We start from the raw sequence: 12101 nt of genomic DNA on the forward strand, positions 1-12101 counted from the left end.
AACAGTGGGGCAAACACTTTTTCACACAGGGTCATGTAGTTTTGGATTTTGTTTTACCTCAATAATAAAAACCTTCATTTAAAAACTGCATGTTGTGTTCACGTGTGTTATCTTTTACTAATATTTTAATTAGTTTGATGATCTGAAACATTAAAGTGTGACAAACATGCAAAAAAAATAAGAAATCAGAAAGGAGGCAAACACTTTTTTACACCACTGTATGTACATATGTATATCATGTTATCAGGAGCATGTGATCTTGATATGTCTTATATTTGCACAGTTATACTGTATATTACTATATACACTATATCTTATATATCTTATAAATAATTTATATAATATATCTTATATCTTATCTACTGCACCTTCTGTACATTAATCACTCTCATCCCAGTACATATGGACCATCATTTAATATGTTGCTATTTATTGTCAATAGGCCACTTATGCACTTCTGGTCAGATGCTAACTGCATTTCATTAGATCTGTAAATTGCACAATGACAATAAAGTTGAATCTAATCTAATCTAATCATCATCATCATCATCATCATCACTCTGTGCTTTACTCTGTGCATCTGAGGAAGATTTTATAACCTCTTCATCTCCGTAAAGCTGCTTTGGGACAATGTCCATTGTTAAAAGTGCTATTCAAATAAATCTAAATTGAATTATTATTTGTTATTATTTGTTGCTTTCTTGTTATTGTAAAATAAAGTATTTGTTTCCAAGTAGGCAATATTCTTTTTTAAATTTTGGGATTTAAATAAAGGAATGGGAATTTGGATTGTTTAGGGGCAGATATAATTTTTCTGGAATTTAAGGTCAAGATATTGGAAATATTAAGAACAAATAATTTTTTTTATCATCTGGATGAAGTCATCTTTGTTCCACACGAACAGCTTGAAGATTCAAAAAGTGACTGAGCAACTCGAGAACTATGAGGAGGGAGTTGTGAACCGTCTGGTACAATGGACTCAGGATTGCAATTTGCATGACCAAATCTTCATTTAAGGACCCATGACTGAATAGTACACCTCAGAGAAGATAAAACTGTAACGAATCAACATTCGGTGGCATTTAGATGAGGATAGTCCCTTTTTGACTCTGGTTCCTCTCAAGGTTTCTTCCTCAGACCATCTCAGGGAGGTTTTTTTCTTGCCACAGTCAGCACTGGCTCACTCGTAAGGGGTAAACTTATAGGTACCAATATGTATATTTAAATTTTATAACCTCTTTATCTCTGTAAAGCTTTGGGATATGTGAATAAAATGCAACTGAACTAAATTGTATTTACACCATATCAGAGATGACCAAAATAGAGGCCTCAGGCCAAAGATGACGTGTTGAATTTTGATTTGGCTCACCATGCTATATATAAAGAGAAAGAAAGAAAAAAAAAGCCAGTGACAAAGACCTTCATTTATAATTTAGTATTACATCTCTTTTATTTTTAAGCTGCAAAAAATGTCAATTAAAACGAAAAGTTGGTAATATATGTAAATTAGATTCACCACAATTTGGAAAACCTTCAAAAAAAAAAGCAGTTTCATGAGCTCCACTAAACTATGAAAGTAAAACTGCATTAGTTCAGAGTCATATTTTGGATTTATTTATATACATGTGTAGTAGGTTCAAAAAAAGTTGAAGAGATTTAAAAAGCGATTACCTGGCAACCACACATAGCGACAGGTGAAATCAAAAACAACTTTGTTATTGTGGGTAATGTAGTTTAAAAATGTAATCAGACTACACTATTTTGTAAAGATATGTTTATAAAACTGTCAGATGAACATTGCACGCAACAATAAAATAATGTTCTGTTAACGTTTGGTCAAAAATGTGCGCGCAGACGAGTATTTATGAGGAATTTTCGAAAACATCGCGGCTTTATGTTAGTGACCAGAAAACTACATTTCCCATGTGTAGAGGCTACGTGAAAGCCAAATTGAGTACTTCCGCTAAACTGGACCACGTTTTGGAAAGATGGAGAAGAAAGTTGAGCGTGCGGCAGAGGGGAAGAACATGTCTCTGCCTGTTTCACGTGTAAAACTGATCATGAAGAGCTCTCCGGATGTGTCGTGCATCAATCAGGACGCTCTGTTTCTGACCACGAAAGCGACGGTACGAGTTTATTATTATTCCGATGGCAGCTGCTTTCACTTCATTCTACTGGTAGAACTAAGAGCTCACAATGACATGAATGAGATGTTGCATAGTGATTATATATATATATATATATATATATATATATATATATATATATATATATATATATAAAACTCTCACTGGACTGGTATCAACAACAATCTTTTAGTTAAAGGTACCTAGAAAGATTACTAAAGTCCGCCATCTGACGTCACAAACTCATTTTCATATTCACCACATGGTTTTGTGACGACACAACAAATCAACCGATACAGGGTCACGCAGAACGAATAAAAACTTCTTCATTTCTGTTGGATTGACCTTTGCATCCTTTAAAAAAAAAATCCTTCCCCCAGGGCCAAGGTGCTCCATAAAACAACATTAATGAACAAAAAGTAACACAAAATTACACAAAACTAATTATGACATGACGAAGTGTAAAGACAACATTAGACAGTGAGACTGTAGACGCGGTGACACTGCAGCCCAGACCAGTACAGAAGATTTGTGTTAATGCAAATAGATTTGTCCATATAAATACAGTACCTGTAAACACTGAATTGCACACAGCAGTTTTTTGTGCAAACATTTAGGCAGGCAAGGCACGTGTGGCTGTGTCTCAGCCGAGTCCTTTTGTATTTAGGAGTCGAAGGTCTTGTGGGGAAAAAATGTTAAGAGTCTGGATTAGGGATGGGTATGAGAACCAGTATTTTTTAGACCGACACGTAATTAGCTCAATGCAGGACTACCGATAAGCTTGAGGACAAACGATACTGTTATCGATACTTGCATTGTTTTATCTCTTTATAAAACCTTTACCAGCAAAACTAGGGCTGCATCTAACGATAATTTTAATAATTAATCGGATAACGCTTCTTTTTTTCTTAAATCGCTTTTTGCTTTTTATAACTATATAAAACCCTAATTGATGGTATTTATGTATAAAAGTTTACAAAAAAAATGCCAAAGCCTCATTGAACTGTCTTTAATTTAGATATTTTAAAGCTTATACTGGCTGCTTGTTGAGGAGTGCATGGGGAATTTATCCTTGAACTCATGCTGGGTTGTTTAAAAAAAACAAAACAGCATTTGTGTAAATCAACATTTGTATTGCATTTTGCAGATGGCAAGTTGACAACCATGCTTAAAAAAATCTATATAAATTTGAAATCAATATAATTTTTTTTGACAATTTTGATATAATAAAATACACAGATATTTTGTTCAGTTGTGAAGATATAAGCATCTAGAATATATTAAATTAAATTTTGTATAATGATTAAATGATGTGCATAAATTAAATATAAAATATAAAAAGAGAATGTAAACGCAGCAAGTAAACAGGCTTAAAAAGAAAGTAAAACAAAATATATGCATTGGTGTACAAATGCATAAACCACAACAGTAACTAAAAATTTAATCGTTACCTGCTGCTGTTATTTGCTGCTTTTATATTTAGTATTTATTCGCACTGGTTAAATTGAATCCATCACTATGTCACGAGCGAGCTGATTGTGCGACCTGATGCTCGCAAGTCACGACAGAACAGATCCAGTGCGACTTTCCAGTTACAGTTTACATAATCACTCCATTAAACTGTACCATTTTCACATGATGAGGATTAAACAGTTTCGCCCTTCATCCGTGACACCAGTGTTTTTTTTTTTGTTTTTTTTTGTGTGTGTGTGTGTGTGCTCGTGCATCACTGGTACTTCCATCCCACACAAACTCCGCTTTGCATAACTTCCAGGTAGTTTTCTTTGTTGCGTTGAATATAAAATGCTCCAATGCCTTGGATGAATTGGGACGCACACTTGTTCCTGCTGCCGGTTGACCCTGTACTCTCCCCCTGTACTGTCCGCTATTTTCCTGAGCGGCTGTGTTACCAAATATTTTCGATTTTATCGATTAGTGCAGCCCTAAACAAAACTCTCAATCTAGCTCAAGCAATGCACTGTATTTACCGTCTCCATCTGCTCTAGGCTTCAACTGCAACTCCCCTGCCTCAGCCTCATGCGAACGCAACATTCATTGGTAAATAAGTCTTTAGTTAATACTAGTATTCTTTTGGGGACACCACATCATTTTTTATATGTAAATTATGTTAACACGACTAGAAAGGGTTTCACTATCAGTGAGAAATAAAACAGAGCGATACGTTGGAAGACCCCTGAAAAAACAGCAGAGTGTCATAGGGCTGTCACTAAATCTATAGTAAAAGAAAGATGGAGTCAAGCTGGTTCAGGTAGAGTAGGCAATAGAAAAGTTAGAGAATTCTGGCATCTTTAACAATTAGGCTATTACATTCTATTGTGCTCCTATGCACATGCCATTCATTATGCTGTACTGTGGAATGCTGAGGAAATCTCTCTCTCTCTCTCTCTCTCTCTCTCTCTCTCTCTCTCTCTCTCTCTCTCTCTCTCTCTCTCTCTCTCTCTCTCTCTCTTTTTGAAGGTTCTTTTTATTAAAAAAATGTGCTTTATGATGTCCCTTATTCTGTTTGCTAAGAAGCATTTGTAACTGCACTGCCTTCAACGTGCCTTTAGCAGTAATAAAATACATTGATCTTTTTGCATCAATTTATAGACAGTTGTACTGATAAGAAGTATTTACTAGTTGGATGATTATGGATTCATTCATTCGTGTTGAGCTGAATGTCTAACCTTTTAAACATGTTCTTAGGAGCTTTTTGTTCAGCACTTGGCGTTGACCTCGTACAATAACGGCTCAGGAAAACAGAAAGGCACCTTGGCTTACCGTGATCTGGCCAAAACTGCTGAGGAGACAGAAATGTTCCAGTTTCTCACAGGTGAGAGATTTGTGTTTCTCTGAGGTTTTAACTTGGATGTTCAGTTAGGATGTCATGGCAAATTTAATACTGTCGTTTATCCCAGTTTTATTAGTTATCATATAGTATGTAGAGTTTCTGAACAAGATAAAATGTGAACAGGTGTACACATGTAGATGTATGCGTTTTTGACTTTTCTTGATCAAATTAAACCATTTGAAGTGGAAAATGTATATCAGAGAACAGTTCTTCCCCATATGTCCTTATAATCTTTCTTTTTCTCCCTTGTTAGATATTCTTCCAAAGAAAATCTTGGCCAGAGATTATTTAAAGTCCCTGGAGAAAATGGAAGAAGGAGACAACTGATTTATTTTTCCAGTTCATTAGCAGGAATTTTTACTTCGCCATCAGTCTAAATATAGTTTGATGATAATATAATGTGAACCGACTACAAAAAAATGGATCCAGACATCTCACCCCAAAAAATGTATACAGTTCCTCACAATTTGGGGTTCAAACGGTCAATTCGCATTCAAATAACGAATAAGGACCTGACCACCACCCAACTACCTTCAGCTGACACAGCAAACCGCAAGGCAGAGTGGCTGTGTGAAGTGTTTCTTACCTTTATTTATGCATAATTGTTGATTTGCTTTTGTGTTTTTGTTTATTACCGGCGCCGATTCTGACATTACAGCCGCTTTAAAAGCGGTTCCTCAGGGTGTACACACTGCATCGTTAAATAGGCATTACAGTATCAGTTATTTCTCACCCCTTTTTACACCTGGAAATGAAAACTCTCACTCTTATTGTACATATTGTGAGATAAAAACTTGATAACGTGATCTTTTTCGTTAGAAATCTGCGCTAGTGAAAAACATACACCTGCAGGGTTAATTGCGGTGCCCGTTACTATAGATCAGAATCGAGTACCCCACGGCTTGCTTGTATTCTTCTACAGTTTCTACTGATGACATGCACTGAATTTCAGAGCCCTCAAATTCTTTATTCTTATACCTATTTTGTATAGTGTACTGTATAAATGTTGGTGTATATTTTTCAGTAAATAAACCTTTGTTGTTGTTTTTTTTTAGTAACTGTTTCTTTCTGGTCCTGTAAAATGATTGTCATTTAGGAATGTTAAATATTAAAGGATTTATAATTCTGATTATAAAATCGCAGTGTTATTTCTAGAGATAGTTGATTGCTGGAACTATCGGCTATTTCCGGCTTCTAGAGGCAGATCACTATGTGCTGTTTGTTTTTACTCTGAGAGACTGCGCTGCGCAGAGAACGCTATATTTATTAATTAATCTATTCATATTTATTTAATTTAGCACATTTTCATGATTACATTTTTGTAATAAAGTTCAGTACTATTTTACTTGGATTATTATTTTTTTGTTTTTATCTATTTAAAAAACTATGGGTTTATTCTAGGGATGCACCGAATATTCGGCCACCGAAAAATTTCGGCCGAAAATGGCCCAAAAGTGCATTTTCGGTTTTCGGCCGAAAGACTTTGATCACCGAAACAGTTTGTTGTGATGACGCAAACAGAAACCGCTGCCTGCACGTGCATGTCTGAAACAACATGTCTGCGGTGTGGACGTATTTCAGTATATCTGAGAAAGACCCACGGATAGCGATGTGCAAAACATGTAATGCTGAAATTTCGTCTGTAAAAACTCTCCTCGTCGGGTTTAATTTATCACCTGAAATCCAAACATCCTGATCGCTATGCTGAATATAAGAGAAACTCGGCACAGAAAAGCAAAACCCCTCCGAGCATGCGCACTCCGTCTGTGGCGGACGTTTTTGAAAAGGCAGGAAGTTTTCCAGTGATCTTGTTGTATCTTTAAGCAGTTGCACTTGTTCTGAATGCACTTTGTTTTTATGAAAGAACATATTTAATTTTACAACCTTTCAGGAAGCCAGAGGGCCTGTACATTATTATTTAATGTACACATGAGTGCATTAAGTTAAACATTTAAGTTAAGTTAAAGAATTGTAATTTATTTTATGCTGTGCATTGTTGCAATGTGCTATAAATATATATTTTCATAATTTGTAATTGATTTATTCTTTGAAACTTTAATATTTAATTTATGCAATTAAAATGCCTTGATTTTGGTAAGTTTAGTACACAATCATAGCCATAAATGCAATGGTAATAATAATTGGCATAATTTTCTTTCGGTGTTTCGGTTTTCGGGCTTGCTTTCCTCTTTTTCGGTTTCGGCCAAGAATTCTTATTTTTTGGTGCATCCCTAGTTTATTTGGTTATTGGAAAGTACGATCCAACCTAGCTATAGGTAAAATCCACTATCGGGGCACCTCTGGATGAGTAATTATGCTGTTTTAACTAAATATAAAAAAAAAATTGGTGACATTTCATGGTACACAAAAGTATTGGGACACCCGAGTTTTCCAGCCATTTGTGGTTCTTCCCACAAACGTGGAGGCACACAATTGTAATGTCTTTGGATGTGGTAGCATTAAACTTTCCCGCACTTGAACTAGGAGACCCAAACCTGTTCCAGCATGACAATGTTCCTGTGCACAAAACCAACTCCATGAAGATTTTGTTGGTGTGAAACATCTCCTGCTATAGAGCTCTAACTTCAGCCCTATTGAACACCTTTGGGATAAATAGGAATGCTGACTGCAATCCAGTCTACTCACCTACATCAGTAATTGATTTTACTAACACCTTTGTGGCTGAATAAATCTCCGTAAGTACACTCTAAAATCTAGTGGAACATCTTGGAGCTTATTATAACAGACAATGGAGACTAAATGTGGAATTGGATGCTCAAAAAAGATTCACATACCAATCTTATGCTCAGGTTCTCTTTCAAACATCCATTCGGTATCTCACTATGGGAATCGCCTCAGGCATGACCAATCCTGGAAGCACCAATCACACCACGTCTGTCGGTTGACAGACCAATCACGACAGTGATGCGGGGAGTCCCGCCTCCCTATATACGCCCCTGCTGATGGTCCCTGCCTCATTCTCGTTCTCTTCCCCATGAAGATCCTATTCAGGAAGCTATCCTCAGCAGATCCTCTTAGGGGTGGCCGCTAAACTGTTCACGGACGAGCCGTCGAGGTACGTCTCTAAGCGCAGCAGCTTATTTTTGAGGGACATATTCACTGTTAAGTTGAAAATCTTTTTATTTGATTTTTTTTTACCTCATGTTGTGAGGTAAGGAAGGACAATCGTACAACACCCGATTTTCGAGAGGCACGTTGTGGTGATCTCGTTTATCTCCTGGTGTTCGCATCTCCGTTATGGCGACTCCGAGCCCATCCGGTTGCACGGCAGTGGGGAAAGATCCCTCACGACCGTGTGCATGCAGTTATATGATCTCATCCAAAGATTTTCATCCAAAGACTCTCATCCCCTGTTCATAGCGTGTTTGGGAGTTAGAAACGCACAGGCTGTACTCGCTAACCCCGAGTGCTGCCCACATTGATCTCGTTTCCCGTTAAGGGTTCTTGCCACCCATGGAGAGGGACGAGGCTGCTTCTCAGGCACGGTGTAACTGGGGAGAGTTGATGGATGCAGTGTCTCCTGACCTTCCTCCGCCTTTTTGATTCAAACCCTTTAGTGGGGGACAAGGAAGAGGAGGAGGAACACGATGAGGTTGCTCGTCTTTTAGAAGAAGATTTGGAGGAAGTCGAGGAGGATGCTATACTCTCTCCAGATCTTCTTTCCAGGCCTGGAACTGCTATGGGCCCTTCCCCCGTGCCAGGTGAGCTGGATCTCGTTGAAATTTGTAGAAGAGCAGCCAAAAAGCTTCACAATATGGAGGATTTGGGGATGTCCAACCCTAATCGACAGGCTGCCCTATCCTCCTCCTCTCCCTTCACTGCCGGGATGGACAGAGAGGCTGTCTGCCTCTCTTTTCCAAAAGATTTACCATTCCTTTGCTCTGGAGGTTAGAGCTTTGAATGCCACCTCACTGCTCACAGCATACCAAGCGGAGCTCATGGAGGAGATGGGGAGGCAGATTGATGCTGGGACAGCCAGGGTTCAGGGCCACTAGGCCCCCCCACCCTGGCAGTCAATGCAGGTGGAGGCTCGCCAAAAACAGCCCCAGCCCCGAGGTAAAGCACTTCTTTTTATGGCAGCGGTGGCTAGGCATTGCCCAGCTAACCCTCAGGGAGGAAAGAAAAGACGGGCAAAATAACCTGTAGTCTGATTTTGGGTCAAAAGAGGGGCTACAGCACTCAGAGTCTCTGAGTCTCAGGAGTCTTGTCCTCCCCCTCTAGCAAAGAAGTGTTGGGGAGTGATTCAAGAACAATGTTCAGTAAACGGAGGTTCTCTGGTTGGAGTATTGGCACCAGTTCACCCAGTGCCCAAAAAGTTACTTCTCCCCTCTCCACCTGCAGGGTTATTCAAGAGAGAGGTCAGAAGCTTCTGCAATTGTTCTCTTTTTAAAGAAAAAAAAATGTGTTCTGTGCATCCAGGCAGTGGGCCGAATCAGAGTTGCAACCCCCAGCTCCGCTGCTAGATGGCGCCACAATACAACGAGGTTATCGTCTGCAATTTACCGTAAGATCACCACTCTTCAACAGTGTGATATGGTCAACAGCGGAGGGAGAATCAGCTCAGATCTTAGAGGACGAAATAACCTCTTTATTGAGCAAATGGTAATTCAATCGGTACCGCAGGAGGACAGCTAGCACGGTTTTTACTCCCGGTACTTTGTCGTTCCCAAAAGAGGGGTGGGTTCCCGTCCCGTCTGGATTTACGGAACCTCAACAAACACCTCAGAAAGTACAAGTTCAAAATGCTCACATTAAAAGCATTGTACAGTGTTATTCATCCCAGAGACTGGTTTACATCAGTGTATTTGAAAGACACTTACTTTCACACAAGTATTTATCCAGTGCAAGGAAATTCCTAAGGATTGCCTATCGGGGCACAGCCTACGAATTTTTGGCAGTTCCATTCGGGCTGGCACTAGCCCCAAGGATTTTTACCAAATGTGCAGAGGCTGCAATATCACTGCTGAGAGCAGCGGGTCTCAGAGTGTCAGCGTTTTTGGAAATCTCCTCCTCTGCGCTCCGTTACGGCGGCAGGCGGAGGTGGATCCAGTGTGCTTGTGTCTTACCTGAAGAGCTTAGGCTTCAGAATAAATGAGACAAAAAGCTGATTGGTGCCCACACAGGAAATAATCTACCTGGGTCTCAGGCTGAACTCAGACCTGTATCAGGCTTTTCTATCAGAGGAGCGCATCAGGTCGATTCGGGGTTGTCTCTCCATCTTCCAGAGAGGAAAGAGTTTCCCGTTCAGACTCTGTTTACGCCTTTTAGGGCTGATGGTTCCGGCAGTGTCTGTCATCCCATTGGGACTGTTGCGAATGTGAGAGTTTCAGTGCTTATGTCCGAAGCGCCACCTCAACCGCAAAGTAGTAGTGTCATCACTTTGTTTGCACGCTCTCCACCACTAGAGAAATTGCACTTTTCTCGTAATAGGAAGAGCTATTTCCCTGAGAAAAGTAGTGACGATGGATGCGTCGATTACAGGTTGGGGTGCGGTGTGCGAAGGCAGGATAGCAAAAGAGAAATGGCCTGTCTCACTACGGAACGCGCACTCACTCCTGTCTCACTTCCTGGAACTGTTAATGGTGTTTCTAGCTTTGAAACACTTCGTGCAGTTTCTTCGGAGTCACCACGTCTTGGTCAGATCGGAAAACACGACGGCGGTGGCATATATAAATCGCCAGGGCGGAACACGTTCTCCTCGACTTCACAGTCTAGCACGAGAACTCATGGTGTGGGGCATGAAGCATTTTCAGTCATTACGGGCGACTCATGTCCCGGGAGTAATGAATGCAGAAGCGGATCTCTTGTCCAGGGGAAATCCCCAGTACAGGGAGTGGACTCTCCACCCTCAGGTGGTGAACCTGCTATGGTAGAAGTTCAGCTGGGATTGCCGTAGATCTCTTCACCTCGCACGAAAATACTTATTGCCCTCTATTCTTTTCTCTGGCAAAAGAGACGGTGCATCTAAGTGAATTTCCTTCACTTAGAATGATCGTGCCGACTCTAAAAAGAGTAAGAGAATGCGGTCACTCAGTAATACTGATTGCTCCAAACTGGCTGGGGAGGTTTTGGCTGACAGAGATGATCCAGCTCCTGCACGATTGACCATGGCCTCTCCCGCCTCACAAGCGCACGGACAGATTTTTTTACCCGGCACCGGACAGAGTGGATCTCTGGGCCTGGCCCGTAAGAGGTTGAATCTAAGTGTCACAGGTTTGTCTCCAAGCGTGATTGAGACGATTGAGAATGCGAGATCAGCTTCGACACGCTCTGCATATGAGAGGAAATGGAGTTTATTTGAGCTATAGTCAAATTGAGTATGAAGTATATTTGAGCTATGGAAGGCAGATGTTTCACAGATGCCCCCTTTCACTGTTCTGTGGCAGATGTGTTAAGCTTTGTGCAAGAACTTTTAGATAAGGGCAGGGCATTTTTAACTGTTAAGGTTTACATCGCCGCTGTTTCTGCATGCCACGCAGGGATTGACGGAAATACTATTGGTCATCACCTGCTTGTGTGCAGGTTTATGAAGGGGGCACGGCGTCTGAACATGTTTTCAAAGCCGCCGATTCCGGCGTGAGATCTGTCTGTGGTCCTTAGCGCCCTCTCTTAGCCTCCTTTTAGCCAATAGAGAGTATTGGTTTGAAGCTCCTTACACTGAAGGTCGCTTTGTTATTAGCTCTTTCTACCGCGAAGCGGGTTAGTGAACTTGCTAGTGAACATGCTTTGTCAGTTCATAACTCCTGTTTGCGGTTTGCTATGGATTTCTCGCGAGTGACTCTCAAGACTAATCTGCCATTTGTCCCTGAGGTGAGAAATTCAGCTTTCGGAATCAGAATCAGGTGGATATGCTGATTCTTCATATGCCTCCTTTTTCCTAAACTAAGGGGGAGCGGCTTCATTGTTTGTGCCCTGTTTGTGCGTTACGTCACTGTGGACAGGATTAAGGGATTGACGCCCGAGGCAATTCCCATATTGAGATACCTCTCTCCTGTTATCAGAGAACCGGAGTTACAAAGGTAACCTAAAGTTTCCACAAATCTTTGCTCATATAGTGTAGAAATAGTTGACAAGGTGTAAAAAAGTATACAGACTTAATCTAG

At 40.2% G+C, this 12101-nt stretch overlaps 1 protein-coding gene across 1 annotated transcript; it reads left to right on the forward strand.

Annotated features, from left to right (window-relative positions):
* Nucleotides 1-1939: 1939 nt before the first annotated feature.
* Nucleotides 1940-6028, forward strand: chrac1 (chromatin accessibility complex subunit 1). The gene is made up of 3 exons (XM_083523865.1): nt 1940-2126; nt 4833-4959; nt 5231-6028. Exons 1-3 carry the CDS (start codon nt 1989-1991, stop codon nt 5302-5304), a joined length of 339 nt encoding a protein of 112 aa, XP_083379991.1. The 5' UTR covers nt 1940-1988; the 3' UTR covers nt 5305-6028.
* Nucleotides 6029-12101: the final 6073 nt, after the last annotated feature.

This window comes from Silurus aristotelis (genome assembly GCF_946808225.1).
Source record: "Silurus aristotelis genome assembly, chromosome: 21".
Taxonomy (NCBI): Eukaryota; Metazoa; Chordata; class Actinopteri; order Siluriformes; family Siluridae; genus Silurus; species Silurus aristotelis.

Excerpts from the sequence above, each read along its gene's own strand:
- chrac1 (XM_083523865.1), top strand. The coding sequence starts at position 1,989 with ATGGAGAAGAAAGTTGAGCGTGCGGCAGAGGGGAAGAACATGTCTCTG. Across the intron at positions 2,127-4,832 it reads TTCTGACCACGAAAGCGACG|GAGCTTTTTGTTCAGCACTT; the intron begins GTACGAGTTTAT and ends ACATGTTCTTAG. Across the intron at positions 4,960-5,230 it reads AATGTTCCAGTTTCTCACAG|ATATTCTTCCAAAGAAAATC; the intron begins GTGAGAGATTTG and ends CTCCCTTGTTAG.